Consider the following 20,984-nt stretch of genomic DNA (forward strand, 5'->3'; position numbering starts at 1 on the left):
ATATGTAGAATATGTTAGAAAGCCATGTCTACATCCAAAGTAAAAGATATGGGACAGACAGAAAGACACAGTCTGTCATACAATCAACGCTGGTCTAGCAATTAGCCTTGAGTCAAAGCTTTGTGAAATGCATGGGAGGAGGCAACATCCAACCACCCATGAGACAAATGGCCAGGCTATGGCACTTATGACAAGCTGTATTGTACACAGTCCTATCGGCATCCATGGTGTACCAACATTCATACAGCAGAAAGGGTTAAAACATTCACTTGGCCGAAGAAATGCACAATGACTTATAATGCCCAATGAAGATTTCAATAAGCAGAAAGACACACTCCTTTTTGACCAAGAAACAATCTACTTCTGTATATTCACTTGGATGATTGTATTTTCTTTACCTTTTTCTAACAAAAGCTTTTGGGGAAAACACTCCACGTAGGCTAACTCTGATTTAGCTGCAGCAGGGGAAATAAAATAATCAGTGCACATAGGTACAGTGGTAAAAACTGACAATACAAGGCTTATTGCAGTTTGTAAACACAGTGAGTTTTGATTGTTTCAGTGTGAAGCTAAGACACTTCTTTATCTAATGCAGAACGAATACCTTCATAGACAAAAAAAAAGGAATTACTAAAAGTATTTGAGTTGCAAAGAAGGTGGATAGATGTGTCTCTCTGTGCATTAAAACACAGAGCTAACTCTCAATCTCAACTATCGCATCAATAAAAGTACAATTTTCTTGCTGTTCGTTCGATAAATAAAGACAGCCTGATGTAGTTCTAACAGCAGCATTACAATGAAACCTTGTGATTGGCTGAATCCTTGAATGGATCAATCAGAGCTCTCCCTGGGGAGTAAGGGGGCGTGGCTCTGCTCCTCTTTCTCATCCCTCAATGATGATGCTATTCCCTGAGAGCCAGGGGAGGACTGCTGTGCTTTGATTGGACAGTTGGCCACCATGTGGCTGATGCTCTGGCAGCAATGGCACTTCTTGGGCTGAGGAGGTAGCTGGCATTCTTTGGCATGGTGGTCAGGTCCTCCACAGTTGTAGCATCTAGAACACAATGGGAGAAGGGGACTCGCACTAATACAATGATTTCAGACAGTTAACACCTTCTTCCACCAGAGTGCAGTGTTCTCCCACATATAGTTTCAGATTCTTGAATTTCCTCAGATCTCATCTATGATAAGATTAAGTAAATCTTGAGAAAGTATCAGCATTATTAGTATGACTGCCTCTTATGTATGCACAGTTTATTTACTGCATACTTGTGTATGATCATTTTAGGAGGTGTATAGTGCATTAAAACCAATGCCTCAAAACATACATTTCACACAATCTCAAATCAGTAGATGTAAGTATAGTAACAATGGGGAATTTTGTGATTGCATTAACTCCAACGCAGATGGAGCATCAGAGCCTCCCCAAGCTTACTACCACTTCCCTCCTTCTTCTGTCCTCTGCCCTTTGTATCCCACCCCCTACCATACACATACACACACCCTCTCCTCTTCTAGGATGCCGTTGATTATTGATCAGTGTGGGCACCAGGGTGGGAGAGGAGAGCAGAGGGGGCTCTTTGTTTCAATACTGCACCCTGACCTCTAACCCCTGACCCCTAGCCTTTTCTCTCTGGATCTTCCTTTCCCCCACCTAATTTACACAACACACCCCACTGTTGCCATGGCTGCCATGACCTATGACCTCTCTCAGGGTACCTACATCTGGTATCAATTAAATGGATCCTTTTCCCTTTTCTGCATCCCCTATTTCCACTTTCATGTTTGGGAGTCAGTGAGTTTAAATGGATAGGATCCTTTTCCCTTTTCTGCATCCCCTATTCCCACTTTCATGTTTGGGAGTCAGTGAGTTTAAATGGATAGGATCCTTTTCCCTTTTTACTTCTGCATTCCACTGTTATGTTTGTGAGTCGGCGAAAGAGACAGAGACAGTGTTAAATAAACTCACATCTATGTGGTGTTTGAGGTCATAAGACTCAATAGGCTAATAAAAATCATAGCTGGAGCACACCCAGAGAAAAGTATTTTGTGTGGAGGTGGTGACTAACAGTGAATGAACTGCAAGCTATACAAATAAATAAAGAGTCGCACTGTCTATATATATATATATATATATGGACAAAAAATTGCTTTTCTTTCAAAAACAAGGACACAACTTATATAGGAAACATGGATCACCACAGACAACACTGCTACTCCTACTGCTCCCTCTTCGTCCGCCCACGTGTTCTCGCACACCCCGAGAGGTTCTGGTCAGCGGGGTGGTGGCACCGGGATCCTCATCTCTCCCAAGTGGTCATTCTCTCTTTCTCCCCTTACCCATCTGTCTATCGCCTCCTTTGAATTCCATGCTGTCACAGTTACCAGCCCTTTCAAGCTTAACATCCTTATCATTTATCGCCCTCCAGGTTCCCTCGGAGAGTTCATCAATGAGCTTGATGCCTTGATAAGCTCCTTTCCTGAGGACGGCTCACCTCTCACAGTTCTGGGCGACTTTAACCTCCCCACGTCTACCTTTGACTCATTCCTCTCTGCCTCCTTCTTTCCACTCCTCTCCTCTTTTGACCTCACCCTCTCACCTTCCCCCCCTACTCACAAGGCAGGCAATACGCTCGACCTCATCTTTACTAGATGCTGTTCTTCCACTAACCTCATTGCAACTCCCCTCTAAGTCTCCGACCACTACCTTGTATCCTTTTCCCTCTCGCTCTCATCCAACACCTCCCACACTGCCCCTACTGGGATGGTATCGCGCCGTCCCAATCTTCGCTCTCTCTCCCCCGCTACTCTCTCCTCTTCCATCCTATCATCTCTTCCCTCTGCTCAAACCTTCTCCAACCTATCTCCTGATTCTGCCTCCTCAACCCTCCTCTCCTCCCTCTCTGCATCCTTTGACTCTCTATGTCCCCTATCCTCCAGGCCGGCTCGGTCCTCCCCTCCCGCTCCGTGGCTCGATGACTCATTGCGAGCTCACAGAACAGGGCTCCGGGCAGCCGAGCGGAAATGGAGGAAAACTCGCCTCCCTGCGGACCTGGCATCCTTTCACTCCCTCCTCTCTACATTTTCCTCCTCTGTCTCTGCTGCTAAAGCCACTTTCTACCACTCTAAATTCCAAGCATCTGCCTCTAACCCTAGGAAGCTCTTTGCCACCTTCTCCTCCCTCCTGAATCCTCCTCCCCCCTCCTCCCTCTCTGCAGATGACTTCATCAACCATTTTGAAAAGAAGGTCGACGACATCCGATCCTCGTTTGCTAAGTCAAACGACACCGCTGGTTCTGCTCACACTGCCCTACCCTGTGCTCTGACCTCTTTCTCCCCTCTCTCTCCAGATGAAATCTCGCGTCTTGTGACGGCCGGCCGCCCAACAACCTGCCCGCTTGACCCTATCCCCTCCTCTCTTCTCCAGACCATTTCCGGAGACCTTCTCCCTTACCTCACCTCGCTCATCAACTCATCCCTGACCGCTGGCTACGTCCCTTCCGTCTTCAAGAGAGCGAGAGTTGCACCCCTTCTGAAAACCCTACACTCGATCCCTCCGATGTCAACAATTACAGACCAGTATCCCTTCTTTCTTTTCTCTCCAAAACTCTTGAATGTGCCGTCCTTGGCCAGCTCTCCCGCTATCTCTCTCTGAATGACCTTCTTGATCCAAATCAGTCAGGTTTCAAGACTAGTCATTCAACTGAGACTGCTCTCCTCTGTATCACGGAGGCGCTCCGCACTGCTAAAGCTAACTCTCTCTCCTCTGCTCTCATCCTTCTAGATCTATCGGCTGCCTTCGATATTGTGAACCATCAGATCCTCCTCTCCACCCTCTCCGAGTTGGGCATCTCCGGCGCGGCCCACGCTTGGATTGCGTCCTACCTGACAGGTCGCTCCTACCAGGTGGCGTGGCGAGAATCTGTCTCCTCACCACGCGCTCTCACCACTGGTGTCCCCCAGGGCTCTGTTCTAGGCCCTCTCCTATTCTCGCTATACACCAAGTCACTTGGCTCTGTCATAACCTCACATGGTCTCTCCTATCATTGCTATGCAGACGACACACAATTAGTCTTCTCCTTTCCCCCTTCTGATGACCAGGTGGCGAATCGCATCTCTGCATGTCTGGCAGACATATCAGTGTGGATGACGGATCACCACCTCAAGCTGAACCTCGGCAAGACGGAGCTGCTCTTCCTCCCGGGGAAGGACTGCCCGTTCCATGATCTCGCCATCACGGTTGACAACTCCATTGTGTCCTCCTCCCAGAGCGCTAAGAACCTTGGCGTGATCCTGGACAACACCCTGTCGTTCTCAACCAACATCAAGGCGGTGGCCCGTTCCTGTAGGTTCATGCTCTACAACATCCGCAGAGTACGACCCTGCCTCACACAGGAAGCGGCGCAGGTCCTAATCCAGGCACTTGTCATCTCCCGTCTGGATTACTGCAACTCGCTGTTGGCTGGGCTCCCTGCCTGTGCCATTAAACCCCTTCAACTCATCCAGAACGCCGCAGCCTGTCTGGTGTTCAACCTTCCCAAGTTCTCTCACGTCACCCCGCTCCTCCGTTCTCTCCACTGGCTTCCAGTTGAAGCTCGCATCCGCTACAAGACCATGGTGCTTGCCTACGGAGCTGTGAGGGGAACGGCACCTCAGTACCTCCAGGCTCTGATCAGGCCCTACACCCAAACAAGGGCACTGCGTTCATCCACCTCTGGCCTGCTCGCCTCCCTACCACTGAGGAAGTACAGCTCCCGCTCAGCCCAGTCAAAACTGTTCGCTGCTCTGGCCCCCAATGGTGGAACAAACTCCCTCACGACGCCAGGACAGCGGAGTCAATCACCACCTTCCGGAGACACCTGAAACCCCACCTCTTTAAGGAATACCTAGGATAGGATAAGTAATCCCTCTCACCCCCCTTTAAGATTTAGATGCACTATTGTAAACTGGATGTCCACTGGATGTCATAAGGTGAATGCACCAATTTGTAAGTCGCTCTGGATAAGAGTGTCTGCTAAATGACTTAAATGTAAATGTATATATATATATATATATATATATATATATATATATATATATATATATATATATATATATATATATATATATATATATATATATATATATATATATATATATATATATATATAAGTTTTGGGTCACTTAGAAATGTCCTTGTTTTTGAAAGAAAAGCCTTTTTTTTGTCCATTACAATAACATAAAATTGATCAGAAATACAGTGTAGACATTGTTAATGTTGTAAATGACTGTTGTAGCTGGAAACGGCTGATTTATTATGAAATATCTACATAGGCGTACAGAGGCCCATTAACAGCAACCATCACTCCTATTTTCCAATGGCACGTAGTGTTGGCTAATCCAAGTTTATCATTTTAAAAGGCTAATTTATCATTAGAAAACCTTTTTGCAATTATGTTAGCACAGTTGAAACTGTTGTTCTGATTAAAGAAGCAATAAAACTGACCTTCTTTAGACTAGTTGAGTATCTGGAGCATCAGCATTTGTGGGTTCGATTACAGGCTTAAAATGGCTAGAAATAAATAACTTTCTTCTAAAATTTGTGTCTGTCACATATCTGATAGTTGAAAGATCAGGAACCATTTTTTTATACATGTATTTAACCCCATATTTCTGGCACTTAAACAGTCTCAATATATAATTCCATTAATTTTTTAAAAACAACTGACATGTATGTGTTCATGTTCGAGTCTCACCTTTCCACAGAGGGGTCATATTAGTGTGTAGCCCAAACTGTTCAGAAGCTAAAGACAGAAGCTAAAGACGCCATCATGTTCATGAGAGTCTCATCTTTCCATAGAGGTGTCATAATAGTTTGTAGGCCAAACCGTTCGGACGCTACAGACAATTTTGTGAGAAGAACGATTTTCGGGATGTCTCATGGTCTGACAAACACCACTCTAGCTCTGTCACCTTTCCCCGCAGATGCGGAAGCGTGACATATGTGGAAGTGGTGGATTGAGATGCATCCAATGAAAAAAAACAGATATCTCTAGTTTAAACTAATGGATTTCTATATGGATTTATTTATTATGCTAATTCAATTTTCACGGGGACCCGGACATCGACTTTAGGAGCTTTTAATAAGCCTACATGTCCCAATTTATTTTTACTACAATTTGCATTTGTCCTTTACACTTAACCACAACCACAATCATGTGGTAGGCTAAAGGTAGGCTAAAGCCAACGATGTAAAGGAACAATACAAATGTAGGGAAGGGAACGAACACTAAATTGGTAATTAAGTATAGGCCAGAGGAGGCTGGTAGGAGGAGCTATAGGAGGACGGGCTCATTGTAATGGCTGGAATGGAATCAATGGAACTGAGTCAAACATGTCATTTCCGTTTGTTTGATGTGTTTGATACCATTCCATTCCAGCCATTACAATGTGCTGGTCCTCCAATAGTTCCTCCCACCAGCCTCCACTGATATAAGCTATACATGGTTATTACTTACCATCCCTACTGATAGTGACTAATAATAACTTAGTCTTTAGCCTACTAATTGAAGGAAACAGGAAATGTCGGGGCATACTGTATGATTAAACCGTTCTAGAGAGGACAAAGGTTACATTTTGCATGACTCTTTGCCTTTTTATTGAATCCCTGCAGGCTAAATTACAGTGTATGGAGAACGCTGTTATTTATATTGCAAAAAATATGGATGCTCTTTCTACTTGGAACAGGCAGGTACGCTTGACCTTACTCATGGTTTCCTCACATGTAAAGGTGGTGGAATTATTTGTCAGAATCTGTAGACACACCTCCGCCACATTTATTTTATCTCCACCCCAAACGCGTACCACGCTGGCGTTGATGTTTCCCCCATGCTTAAATTTAAGTTCAGAATATGCGTAGAGAGAGAAATGCATAAAAAGGGAATCAAGTTGCGTTTATGCTGGCGTAACTAGGTCCTGAATGTCAACCAAAGAGGATAAATAAATCTGTTTGATGTCAGACCATTGTGGCTAAAACGGTAAACTTGGCAACTTTCATGATGATGACACCAGATATTTTCAACACCCTCAAATTATTTGTTAACAACCATGCCACAGATAAACTTGTTGTTAATATTGCAGTGATGTTCATAGTTAATACTATAAGCAGAGTGTTACAGTGTTTCCATATCATGGAATTATTTTGAGTAAGTGGGGATGTTAAGTGATGCATGGTTCGGCTATGTGCCATTTAAAGATATTGATTGAACTGTCTCACCTGTCCCCCTTGGAGCGTCGTTTCTGTTGCCCCTTAGGTGTCTTCTCACAGCCCACACACTGTGCTCCCCCTGGCCCCGTCACCGTGACAGACTCTAGGCCTTTAGACGACTTCTTGAAGGTAAACTCCACCGCCTCGCCCTCCTTCAGGCTACGGAAGCCCTCCATGTGCAGCTTGCTCTGTGTAGGGGAGAGGGAGCATGAGTGTGGTCCGCGGAATAGTTTAGAACAGCATGAGAACTGTTCTAAGTGAGGGTAAAGCGGAAGCGTTACCCTGTGAGGGAATGGGGAATGAGTAGTCAGAGTTGGAGAAAGGTTATTTGGCCAGGGAACTGTTGAGAAGATATTAAAATGGTTCTACGCCTGTGAAGAACTGTGGAAAACAGTTCTAATGCCAGATATGATGCCCTTCCTGTGTCTACAAGGGTGCATTTGTTCCCCAGCCCAATTCCCAGCCTGGTCAGGAAGCAGAGACAAAAAGAGTTTAAATTAATTTGACTCTGCCATTGTTTGTTCATATAGCTGGTCCCCTTCACATGTTGTCTTCTGGTGTGCTTACAGCTAAGAGCTGTTCCTTAATTGGGATCCTACATGCATACATTAACGTTCTGCATAGGTTTTAATACATCAATGGAAACATCCAGGCACTCTCGCGCTTTCTCAGGGGCCAACCCCCATCCCTCCAGATTCCAGTCCCATTGACAGCCCTATTAAAACAACAATAACTGCTTGCTCACTACACCCTTCCCACTTCAGAATGTGTGTGTGTTTGTGTGTGTGTGTCTGCGTGGACAACGTTACCCCCTCCCCCAAGCTAGTCACAGCATTCCAAGCTCCAAGCTCCCCCTCCCCTTCCTCTCCACCACCACACAGAACAGCCAATAGACTCTCCAAAATAACTTTATCTGGTCAAGTCCCAGACTGACCACTGCTAAGGATGTTGGGAAAAGAAGGGAGGAGGGGAAAGGTGTGCATTCTTGGGATAGCAGCCCAAAAGGCACATAAATAATGGGTTCAAGACTGTATGTGTCCACCTTGAGAAAGACATTTCCTTGCCATTGTCAACCTTAGTCCAGGGCCTCTGGAAAAAGAAGCTTGGATTTCGTGGCCACCTAGTTCTATCGTCCTCATGTGCTTTGTCTCATGTGCAGCTGCCTGAACAGCGGTAGGTATGACACTAATTTCATACCATTGAGCTCAAGGTGAAGAATCATGCCTTGTTCAAGACCTTCCAGAGACACAGAAAGTAACCCTGATCTGTTTCCCCAACCTGGTTCATATTATTCTTTACATACATGTTTTTCAGCAGCAGGGACTGGGAGACTAGTCAGGTTTGAGGCAAAGATGAACGAAGCAAAGTACAGAGAGATCCTTGATGAAAACCTGCTCCAGAGCGCTCAGGACCTCAGACTGGGGCGAAGGTTCACCTTCCAACAGGACAACGACCCTAAGCAGACAGCCAAGAAAACGCAGGAGTGGCTTCACGCACGACAAGTCTCTGAATGTCTTTGAGTGGCCCAGCCAGAGCCAGGACTTGAACCCGATCGAACATCTCTGGAGAGACCTGAAAATAGCTGTGTAGTGTTGCTCCTCATCTGCAGAGAAGAATGGGAGAAACTCCCCAAATACAGGTGTGCCAAGCTTGTAGCATCATAGCCAAGAAGACTCAAGGCTGTAATCTCTGCCAAAGGTGCTTCAACAAAGTACTGAGGAAAGGGTCCGAATACTTATGTAAATGTAATATTTCCGTTAAAAATAAAAATAAATTACAAAAAAATTTCTGAAACCTGTTTTTGCTTTGTCATTATTGGGTATTGTGTGTAGATTGATGAGGGAAAAATACAATTTCATCCATTTTAGAATGGCTGTAATCTAAAAAAAATGAAAAAAAGTCAAGGAGCCTGAATACTTTCTGAAGGCACTGTGTATCCGAGACACTATCTTTAGTATGATATGTTAAATTTCATCTGGTATATATTAATTTGTGGATGTCCATCAGCCATTTTGTATGACATGTTACGAATTACAATTCGTATGATATGTTCCCGAATTTGCAAAATGTACAATATATTATGATTTTCCAAAAGTACAATATTTTAAGAATTAGCTAAATGTATGATATGCTAAGAAGTCCAATTTGTTGTGGCTAACATTAGCTAGCTGGCTAACGTTAGCTGGATTAGAGGATAAGGTTAGGAGTTAGGTTAAAGGGTTAAGGATTAGGGGAAGAATTAACTAAAAGAGTTAAGGTTAGGGTTAGGGGAAGGGTTAGCTAACAGGCAAGTAGTTGCAAAGTAGCTAAAAAGTAGTAAGTAGTTGAAAAGTTGCTAATTAGCTAAAATACTAAAGTTGTCCGTGATGAAATTTCAAACACGCAACCTTTGGGTTGCTATACTTTGGGGTGTATAACCTTAAACCCTAACCTAGCTAACGTTAGCCAGCTTGCAAATGTTAGCGTTAGCCACAAAAAGTTGGAATTCATGGACGTATCATACATTTTAAAAATTCGTAAGGTATTGTTTGCTTTGCAAATTCATAACAATACGAATTGTATGCTGGACATCCACAAATGAATACATAACATATCATACTAAATGGATTTTCTCGGATTTACATAAACAATCATGCGTAATGCTCTGTTTTTGCCTTAATTAACCTTCTGCCGTCTGTAACCATACCAAAAGTAACATATTATCCTAATTTGAGTGTCCCGAATTTACATTTACTATATGACGTCTATTCTATGATACTGGGCTGGTTTACCAGATTATACTATGCTCATAGATTTTTTTTAAAGCCCATCTTAAAATGTTGTGGAGCAGAATTTTATGATGATGGTGAGAGGGCTGTGATGTGGAGGGTCAGTTTATGGCCCTTGCATAGCATCAGTCTTAACCCAGACTGTGAGGTCTCTTCTGGGGGGTTTGAAGTGATAATGGTGGGAAAGGAATCCAAGTCATGATGGCCTGACAACCTTCAGCATTCCTTCCCCTTCAGGAGGTGAACGGGCCGGAACTATCCCCTGACCCCGCTGACCTCTCCTCCTTCAATCACCCCCACCCCAACTCTCCCTCCCTTGACTGCTTTCTTGTGAATGAACACAGCTCTCAAGCTCTCTCTTTCTCTCTCCGTTTCTGTCAATCTCATTCTCTCTCACACACAAATACACAATATTATCCACACACACACACACACACACACACACACACACACACACACACACACACACACACACACACACACACACACACACACACACACACACACACACACACACACACACACACACACACACACACACACACACACACACACACACACACACACACACACACACACACACACACACAACCTCCCCACCACCCACTCTTCATTCACAGATAGTACAAGATCACAGCCAGCAGGATTTCCTCTCTGTTACGTTGACAATAGCAGCCATTGTCCAGCAGTCCCTCCAGGCCTGTATGAGGGCAGGGGTGGATTAGGGGACTGGTAATGTGGGTGTTTGATAACCTTTTTATGGGTGAATCACTCATTTTTCTTCCTTTGATTAAGCAGTTTACAGGAACATGGAGCAGAGAAATTTGAGGAGAGGACTTTGGTCTTTAGCATCCAGGTTTACAGAGTGTGGAGGGCTGATGGTGGATGGCTGGGGAAGGTGGATGGGTTGGGGCTACGGGCAGAGGGTCTGGGTGGGAGTCAGGGTATGGCTAGTCTGGGGTGGGTGGGCTGCCACATGAGATGCCAACTCCCCTGACGTTTGAAGGACTTTATAACAGGAAGCAGGGTTCGTTGGGGACCGAGAGGAATGAGCCTTGTTATCTCTGCTTAGACTAACCCTTGTCTCTCGGTCTACTCTTTTTTTAAGTCCAATTGCCAATATTAGCACTTTCGGACCAAATCCCTATTGTCAATCAATCTCCCCTGTTTAGCATATTTTAACTGTTATGCCCAAACTCTACATTAAAATCCCTCAGACCTCTACCTTAACTCAGGAAGGACGGTGGAGAAGACAGCCTCGGACATGATGGTACTCATAACTCTCTCTCTACCGCACCTGCTGTCTCTAACTCTGAATGATCGGCTATGAAAAGCCAACTGACATTTACTCCTGAGGTGCTGACCTGTTGCACCCTCTACAACCACTGTGATTATTATTATTTGACCCTGCTGGTCATCTATGAATGTTTGAACATCTTGGCCATGTACTGTTATAATCTCCACCTAGCACAGCCAGAAGAGGACTGGCCACCCCTCAGAGCCTGGTTCCTCTCTAGGTTTCTTCCTAGGTTCCTGCCTTTCCAGGGAGTTTTTTCCTAGCTACCATGCTTCTACATCTGCATTGCTTGCTGTTTGGGGTTTTAGTCTGGGTTTCTGTATAGCACTTTGTGACATTAGCTGATGTAAAAAGGGCCTTATAAATACATTTGATTGATTGATTCTCGGGCATGTTGATAATCTCCAGGTTAATTTGACAAAACAATCCTGGAGTCATTAGGCTGTCTTTCAGGATGCTTCGCATTCCATTCCATTTGAAACAAACTAGATTTCCCCTCCGGTTTTACTAACTTGGTTTTACATTACTCCTAATTCCGACATTTTACATAACACTTATTCCCCAACATTTATTGTCATTCATTATCTGCCTTTGTAAAACTCTAAAAGATTGTGAGGTAAAAATGTGCCAATAGATTTTTTATATTGAACCCATCCTTTTGTATTTCAAAACCAATATTCACATTCAATTCATTTTATTTTCTGGTAGGTTTATTAAAACACCAAATACAAACAATCTATTATTATGAAAATGTTATATTTTAGTCTGTAAATGTTTCATTCATTAGCTAGTTTTAGGGCAATATGATAATCAATTTCCCTAAAGGCTACCATTACCCTGCTTGCAACACCTAATCAGAAGCCTAATCAGATGTAACAACTGATCAATTAACCAAAATCTTTTCTTCTTGGCTGGCTTATATCTTACTTTAGAGAGGTTCTTTTACATGTCACTTCTTGACAACAACATTAACTTTCTCATGCAAACTACAAAGATGATGGGCCTCTGATTCCAGTTATAGCATTGATGGCATATCATCTGAACATAAAATAAACAAAATCTTGTTTTTAGTTTTAAAGCTACATGATTTTATTTATCATGCTTGTTTCGATTTGGTAATATTAGCTACACAATAAGTTCTAACTGAGTAATAAACTAATGTAGCCTAATAAGAGTTGTTCAGCCTGTAAGAATAACATTATAAACCACATGCACTGCTGAGAAATAGGCCTACATATTTTAATTTCTAAAAGGTGAATCAGCTGACAATTTCAAGACAATGTTGTCAAATGTTTAAAAGATATTTTTTTAATCCTATTGCCTCTTGCCCAAGCTAAGAAAACATACAAACTATAAATTCGTTTTGAATGAGTGCAGCAAAGTGGTTTTCAAGCACTATAAACAATGAGTGATAGGCCTATATAATTGCATGATCGATAAATTCAAATGCCTAAAAACGCTAAATCAAGGCAGGTAAATAATAATGACCTACCTTAACGAAAACATCACAAAAGTGGGATATTTACATTGTTGATAAATAAGACATGCACTCGCACAAAAACGCGCCAATAGAACCATTCGGACCTGTTTGGAGCTCGAGACAGGCCTTGACGAACATCAACACCACACTCTTCGAGTCCTAGTCCCACAGCAGACCTCACCTGATGAACGAATACATCGACAGTCTCCTCGAGCGGTGTCCCATCTCGGTTGGTCATCGACAGGAACCCGAAACCCATCCGGACGTTGAACCATTTACACACGCCGCTGCCACGAGACGAACCCAGATCCTCCTCTGAGCCCGTGGCTTCCTCCTCTTCCGTCTTTGCACAGCCCCCTTTCGAGATAAAATAATGTCACTCAGTCAGTTTAGAAAATATAGATGTTTGAAATATGGCATGTCTTGTCAACAATTGTGACAGGAAAACGAGTTGGGGAGACTCTTACTCGGATGTTTTTCAGCGTCAGTTCTTTGGTTCGACATGAAGAAGGCATTTAATGGGTTGCGTAATGGTAAAGAGCTCGAGAGCAGCGCAGCAAGCTAGGAACACATGGGTGTAAACAATGTTGCTATTCGAAACAATGTCGATATATTATCCATAGGAATACACTGTTTTAAAACTAAGATATTAAACGGACTCTTTTTCAAGTTGTTTTGATATGGAAAAAATACGCTAATGGTGATAATAATAATAGGTCTAATCATACTAGCCTAATTATATATAACAATACGATAATAATGATGCATTCTTATAAATAATAATATGCGTAATAAATATAAGCTAATCGAAATAATATCGTCAAAATGAATCATTTGAATAAATGTACACGTTTTAAATGTATCTACCATTACAATAGTATAGCTTCTAACGTGTTGATTTACACTATACATGCCTAAATAATTCCCAAGCACGTAAGAGATTGACTCTGAAAATGTAGCCTAATAAAAGTTTGCATTTTCTTCCCATGGGGAGCAACGAAAACCGAGAACACAATATCTTTGAATAGTTGAAGAAAAAAATATAGAAAATATTAAACTTGAAGATTCAGTTACCAATGAAAAGTATAAAGCAAAATGCATCACCTATAGTCATAATTTATCCCAAAATGTCAACGCAGCACTGAAAACCATTCATCCATGAAAAGAGATTGTAGGTCCCAAATCGAATAATAAATCATTACAACAACATTCTCAGGCAAACGTGTGCTATTGCTTTCGGAAAACGTTCCTAATCTAAACAGTAATGACCGATCTACCTGTAAACTGCTGTTCGGAAAAAGAGACCATCCCTTTCCCGGGTATATTTTATTCCAGGGTTACCGTGTCCTCCTCTCCCCAATCCCCCCTGCCCTGTCCACCTTCAACCCTCCTTCACTCTACACAATACCACTTTCCCGAATACAGTTTAACAAAGGCGCAAAAGAGGAACAGAACAGCAATGGAAACAAACAAAGAGTGTTGGAGATACTTTCGCCCTGACAACCGGTGGTGTAAAACTGCTGGGAATCATTTCTCAAAAGAATCCCCAAATCTGAAAGACAATACAAGGAAACCCAACCCGCCCTCTTTTTGTCTCTTCTCATAAAGAGATCTTTCCATCGAATCCCCTCAAAGATCTTCAAAGAACCTGTGGAACCATTGCCTGTACCTTCTGCCATGGTTTGGGGGGTTCCTGGCCCTCCTACAACTCCAGAAGAATCAGGCAATAAACTCTGGTTGTATCGTCAACATCCGTGCACGTTTTTCGGTAATCCCTCTTTGGAAAATAGTGTATTTTTCTTCTCCTGGTCTTGCACAATATGGAAGGGAGCCGACTCTGACCCTCCTATACCTCTAATATTAACCCCCACCTTTTCGATCCAGGCCACCACGTGATGCTCAATTGCAATCTTCTGGCTGATAAATTAGACATTCCACGGTGATAGGGCCCAAATTCGCCGAGCGACCAATCAGCGGCGAAGACCACCTAGATGTTAGCAGCGGGGCCTTGGGGGACTCACACCCCGTGCGACCCCCTCCACTTCCGGGACAGGAAGAGCCACAACCCCCACAGTGCCTGGAGCATTTGAATATGCGGATAATGAGTCACTCAGGTGCATGGTTTCACGGAAACCATTCAAATGAAACCTTGCCCTTCCACATTCCACACCATCAAAAACCAAGGACATCTAAATCCAGCTGTTCTGTGTCTGTTTGTTGCATTCACACATGAATACACTAAAAAAGTCACATTAATATAATCTATAAACCAAAGAATAGGTTAATATCAGGAAAATACATGTAGCAGTGAGCAGGAAAAAATAGAATATCTTATTTAAAGTAGCTGATCTTGTAGAAATATCCAGGATAGGCAGGCTACATGCATTCCCCTTTTGTCATTTCGTTTGAAACAATTTTGAGCTAACATATTTTGCTACTGTCATACGTGTTTAGGATTTACTATCGACTACACGCTGTAAACAAAGGAAATAAATAAACACCTATCGGTTGAGATACTAGTTCCACACAATCCTCCCGTGAATGTTGCTCTTATAATTCCCCATAACTGGCTTGTTATTTGTGTTGGGGGTGCACGGTCTGTGAAAGACGGTGAAATAGGTTTCCATCGAATTCCCTCAGAATCGCTGACGGATACAGATAATGAATATGCACGTCAACAGAGGGGTTGTGTTGCCTTGTGTGAGAGGGGGAGGGCCTGTCCTCATAGGCTACAAGGCTATGGCACATTATTACTGGTGCGTTGTTATAACGTTGTAGTGCCCTCTCAATATTGGTAAGTTAAAATGGAAAATAAAACCAGATAGAATAACCTTGAAAGGAATCCAAAACGTTGAGTGAAGTGTCACTTCTACAAATCTGACTATTTCTCACCATCTCAATTGCGATAGGGAGGATGAAAAGACCATCTAGAAAAATAAGAAGTTTACAGGCTACCAATGCTATCCCAATCAACGAGACAATTCCCCCTGGTAGACACTGCAGACTAAACGTGAGGTAACAATGGGATAAAAGGCCGGGTAACAGAACAAGTAATCAGGTGTAAAACACACCAAGTCACACACACACAAAATAGTCCTACTTCATAGTGCCCATATATTTGGCATATATTTCAGGTTAACAAAGGAATAAAATGGTAAACTCACCACAATTGGGATCTTTTGGACACATTTTAGAAAGTAAATCTTGGTGAGCTCTTCAAAAGCAAGGTTATACGTAAAACCTGTCAGTCCCTTCACCGACTTGACATGGGTATTTATGGCCTCTGAAACCCAAAGGTTCAGGATCCCTGCTGAAGCATTTGAATAATTAGCGACGATGAGTCACCTTTACCGGATCTGTGCTCTCCCTCAGCCGTCAACGCTTTTCAATGGCAGCTGTCATGACATTGAAAATGCAGGTGTCATCCGGCTTTTCTCTAAGCACTGAGTACACCGCATGAACTCAATAGGCTACAATACCTCAAGTCAATTACAATGTTGGATGATTAAAATGACTAAGATAACTTGGGTTGTGGGAATCAGCTGCATCATAAGTGGAAAGCCCATCCACCTGTTGCCGTAAAGCGCCTGACAAAGACACTGAGTCACGCACATCAATAGTAAAACGTGGATACCTTGTCCGATACAGGAAACGGAAACCAATCGTACGCTGTGAACGGGACACTTTGAGGTCGTGCATGTCCGTTGGGCAGCTGGTGCACTGGGCCATATGGGACCCTTGTCACCTGCACCCTCGTGCCTTTACCCTTCTTCTTTACATGTGTGCCAACGACACCTGTGAGATAAGGCGTCCCCAGGATGAACGGGAAGTGGAGGAGGGAGTCATTTTGGGATGGACATAGGATCCTCCGTCTTATAAAACCATCAGTCATTACACACTGGAGAGAAAGAGAGAGAGAGCGATAGGGAGCAAAAGAGAGAGCGAGAGACACACACAAGGAGAGGGAGAATGGTAGATAGAGAAATAGAGAAATAGAGATATATAGAGGTGGGAGGGAGAGGGGCAGATAGAGGAATGGGGGGACAGAGAGAAAGAGAGGAGAGAACAAGATGGTGTGAGAGGTGTTAGCTAATTAAAACTATATGACTGGTTTCATTCAAATTCTTCTCTAATAATCTCTCAGGCTTGCTGCTACACTGCAGTCTTCTCTGGGTCACCATGGAGACGAAGGGCCCTGGATCTGTTGGTCAGAGCACAAAGAAGGCCGGCCTTAAGGTGACCCCTGTCACACACAGGGGCTTAGTAATTACAATGCCTCGACATGTGCTCACTGGTCACACACACTGCAGCCCCCACCCAACTTCCACACACGCATGCTAGCAAACACACAAATGCATGCACCCACACTACCAGATGTTATGTAATAGTGACTGAAAGGGCAGAGGGTTCCATCTATCTTACCCCTTCCATGGTTGTTGACTACCATTCCTGTAACAGCAGGCAAGATATCTGTAAGATTATCTACAACCAGGCTGCAAGAGTGTATAGTGTTTCTCTCTTGGGTTCATTAATTTAATGTGTGTGTGTGTGTGTGTGTGTGTGTGTGTGTGTGTGTGTGTGTGTGTGTGTGTGTGTGTGTGTGTGTGTGTGTGTGTGTGTGTGTGTGTGTGTGTGTGTGTGTGTGTGTGTGTGTGTGTGTGTGTGTGTGTGTGTGTGCACACATGCGTGCATGTGTTGTGAGGAGCATGAGGTGTACTGATCCATGTTTTCATATCAAGAACTGCATTGAGGAGTAGTTGACCTGGGAAACATGCTAGGGCCTTGTGATTGGTTGAAGGAGAAACCCAATGGCTCCATATGGTTTCAGCTGTCAGCTCACATCTCACCTTCCTCCCCCAGGGGACACAGCACTGATCAATAACCTGATCCATCTGTACCTGATCCATGCATCATACTGTGATGTTCTGACAGGCAGCCCTCCCTCTTTCTTTTTCTCTCTTTCTCCCTCCCACAAAAAAAACATTGTTAGAAAAGGCTGTTGCTTTTATATCTATGCTTTTATTCAATCACTGTGGTACATTTTTTCAGATGCAAGTGGTATATTTTCATAACTGATAACACTTGTCTTATGTTCAGAACCTTTGACTGAGCATTCATTGGAGTCAAACACTTCTTTCACCCCTGAGTTATTCATGCAATATCAATTTTTCTTGTCAAATACTATGACAACATTTTGTTTAGTCACCAATAGTCACCATTTAGTCATTTAAACTCGCATGTAATCTAATAGCAAAAAATGCAAGATACAATTTTCGAAATAAATCTGTTGGATGTGCTGAATAGAAGGAATAAAATAAGGTAAATACATTTTTTCATGAAGTATTTAGCTATGTACCAGTATGTACCATTTTTTTATGGACATATTCTATTTTTCAGCATTTGTTTGTATCCAATGTAAAGTTTGAAGCGTGTTGAGAAAAATGAGATTGACAGGTTCAGTATCCTTACTGTAAACAGCACACATGTAGAAGAAATAATCAGATATAGGGTATTGTGGCAGGTACACATTGCCCTACTGTATTGAAGCACACTGGCTGATGTAGGATGATAGTGATGTAGTATTTACAGCCACATCCGTATAGGATTTGGTTGAACCTTCCAACCTAAATTGATAAGTTTATGATGTGAAAATAAAACATTTTACAGTGTTCAGCAGTTCTGATCTGTTAAGTGATAGTTAAATGTATGTATTGTTAGCCAATTACAAGAATATTTATGAATATGTATGTAAACTGAAAGAGCGATTTGATGCAGTGAACAAGAGACTTTGAATTGTTTTGCAGTACTCAGTCAATTAAAAAGTGCTTAGAGTTTTGAAACATTAGTCAATTTGATGATTTGTTTCCATTTTTGTGTTCAGTGTTGTGAAAATGTACAACATACTTGTGAAAATTGTAGCAAAGTGATTGAAAAAAAACTGTAATAAGCTACATATCCTATACATTCTGTTTGCATGTTAACTGTTTTTAACATGGAATAACATGTAGCTTAGAGTGTTTGATTGGTTAATGTGTTGTTACTTGTTGAAGTCAGGTAAGACAGTCCATCTCCAGGCCATCTGCTGAGAGAGCCAATACATCAAACTACTGTGACACTGTCTGGTGGTTTTGCTGATTATCTGCCAATAGGGGTTGAGCAACAGAGGTACTAACAAGTTAATTTTCACATAAGAATTTTAGATATTCTACAGTTGTGTGTGTGTATGTCTCTCTGTGTGTGTGTGTCTCTCTGTGTGTGTGTGTGTGTCTCTCTCTGTGTGTGTGTGTGTCTCTCTCTGTGTGTGTGTGTGTCTCTGTGTGTGTGTGTGTGTGTGTGTGTGTGTGTGTGTGTGTGTGTGTGTGTGTGTGTGTGTGTGTGTGTGTGTGTGTGTGTGTGTGTGTGTGTGTGTGTGTGTGTGTGTGTGTGTGTGTGTGTGTGTGTGTGTGTGTGTGTGTGTGTGTGTGTGTGTGTGTGTGTGTGTGTGTGTGTGTCAGAGCAGAGAACATTTCTGGCTGGCATTTGACAACAAATGTTAAAGTAGCATTTATATGTATATACAGTACCAGTCAAAAGTTTGGACACACCTACTCATTCCAGGGTTTTTCTTTATTTTTACTATTTTCTACATTGTACAATAATAGCGAATAACACACATGGAATCCTGTAGTAACCAATACAGTGTTAAACAAAACAAAATATATTTTATATTTAAGATTCGTCAAAGTAGCCACCCTTTGCCTTGATGACAGCTTTACACAGTTTGGAGGGGTTGTTCTACAATGTAGAAAATATATATATTTTTTAATTTAAAAATAAATAATAATTGAATAAGTAGGTGTGTCCAAACGTTTGACTGGTCTGGATAGGTGGAGTGAAATTCGTTATTTTATAGGGTCAGTACAGAGCCCCTGGAGCAAATTAGAGTTAAGTGCTTTGCTCCAGGGCATATCGAAATACTTTTTACTTTGTCGGCTTGGGTATTCGAACCAGCGACGTTTCGCTTACGGTCATGAACGCTCTAACCACTAGACTATTTCAGCACCTTGGACAGCTCTTACCACTAAAGTGAAACCTCTAAAAACATACTGTTGATGATTTCTGAAAGTTACATTTGGCGCTCAACGAAGACCACTAGTCAGAAGAAGCGTTCATACATCAAACCACAACGTGTCATTTTTTCATAAAGCTTCAAATATTCAAATCACTATGCAGAATCAAGTCAATTGCAGGGCTAGAACACGGGATTTATGATTCACTTCAAGGTGTCTCTATTTACATTTTAACTGATCATGTGTCGATCGATATCGTTATTCGATAACGAAAAGCGCCCATGTAAACATTTTGTGAACCCATCCCTTGTTGTGCATGGTGCTATAGTCTACCTTTCAATTCGTCTCACAATTCAAACTCGTTTTAATGATACATAGACTCCACCTGGTGGTGACAAATGTATATGCATGTATACAGTGAGAGATTACATTAAATCAGTCCTCTCTATCATCACTGAATGCAACTGAACCTGTCACTTTTATTAATACGGTGTGGCTCGGATCCTCACCAGTCATATTTCTCACATCAACAAGATTACTGTAAAACAATGTATCTCTCATCCCACTAGATGTCACTCTGGTTCCATTACAAATTTGCAGAGGCCTAAACTGGATCGAGGCTTGTTTGATTTAAACAGATAGAGTTTCTATGTTTTTGTGCATGAAACCTAAAGACACACTCATATACAAATCATAATGAAGACAACATCAATAGAATAACATAATGAAAAACCATTTTGTTGACTATATATGCTAATGAGATTTGAGCCTTTAAAAAATAAGAAAACAATGAAAAATAAGAAGCCTTGGGCTATAAACAAAATCAACACAAGCACAGTCAGGGGGCCTTCATAATAGAAAAGCCTAACTGATTATTATGGAGAGAAGCGAGCTGTGCCAGTGGGCTTGATTCGAGGAGAAGATCCTAGCCGTGGGTGTCCACTCCGGTTCCCAGTGCCAGCTGCCAGTGCTGCGGCACTAATCCACCGTGTGAGTGGGTATTTATCTGCCTCCCAGGAGCTAATCTTGCCAGGGTTTCTAGCTCGTCCAAAAGGATGTAGTGGGTGGCATCATCTTTCATCTCAACCGTCAACTTCAAAGCTTCTACATATTTAAATGTTGTAATGTTTTCGACATAAACCTA

General features: G+C 42.5%; 1 protein-coding gene across 1 annotated transcript; it reads right to left on the bottom strand.

Moving 5' to 3' along the window:
• Positions 1 to 831: 831 nt before the first annotated feature.
• Positions 832 to 16,520, bottom strand: LOC124012241 (protein lin-28 homolog A-like). Its single transcript, XM_046325715.1, has 4 exons — positions 16,460 to 16,520; positions 12,973 to 13,148; positions 7,256 to 7,434; positions 832 to 1,054 (listed from the first exon to the last, which is right to left on the bottom strand). Exons 1-4 carry the CDS (start codon positions 16,518 to 16,520, stop codon positions 832 to 834), a joined length of 639 nt encoding a protein of 212 aa, XP_046181671.1.
• Positions 16,521 to 20,984: the final 4,464 nt, after the last annotated feature.

Source organism: Oncorhynchus gorbuscha, linkage group LG24 (assembly GCF_021184085.1).
Source record: "Oncorhynchus gorbuscha isolate QuinsamMale2020 ecotype Even-year linkage group LG24, OgorEven_v1.0, whole genome shotgun sequence".
Lineage (NCBI taxonomy): Eukaryota > Metazoa > Chordata > Actinopteri > Salmoniformes > Salmonidae > Oncorhynchus > Oncorhynchus gorbuscha.

Coding starts and splice junctions, on each gene's coding strand:
- LOC124012241 (XM_046325715.1), bottom strand. CDS start 16,520: ATGGCCCAGTGCACCAGCTGCCCAACGGACATGCACGACCTCAAAGTG. Junction 7,435..12,972: donor TCGATGTATTCGTTCATCAG/GTGAGGTCTGCT, acceptor TCCCCTACACAG/AGCAAGCTGCACATGGAGGG. Junction 1,055..7,255: donor CGACGCTCCAAGGGGGACAG/GTGAGACAGTTC, acceptor ATTGTGTTCTAG/ATGCTACAACTGTGGAGGAC.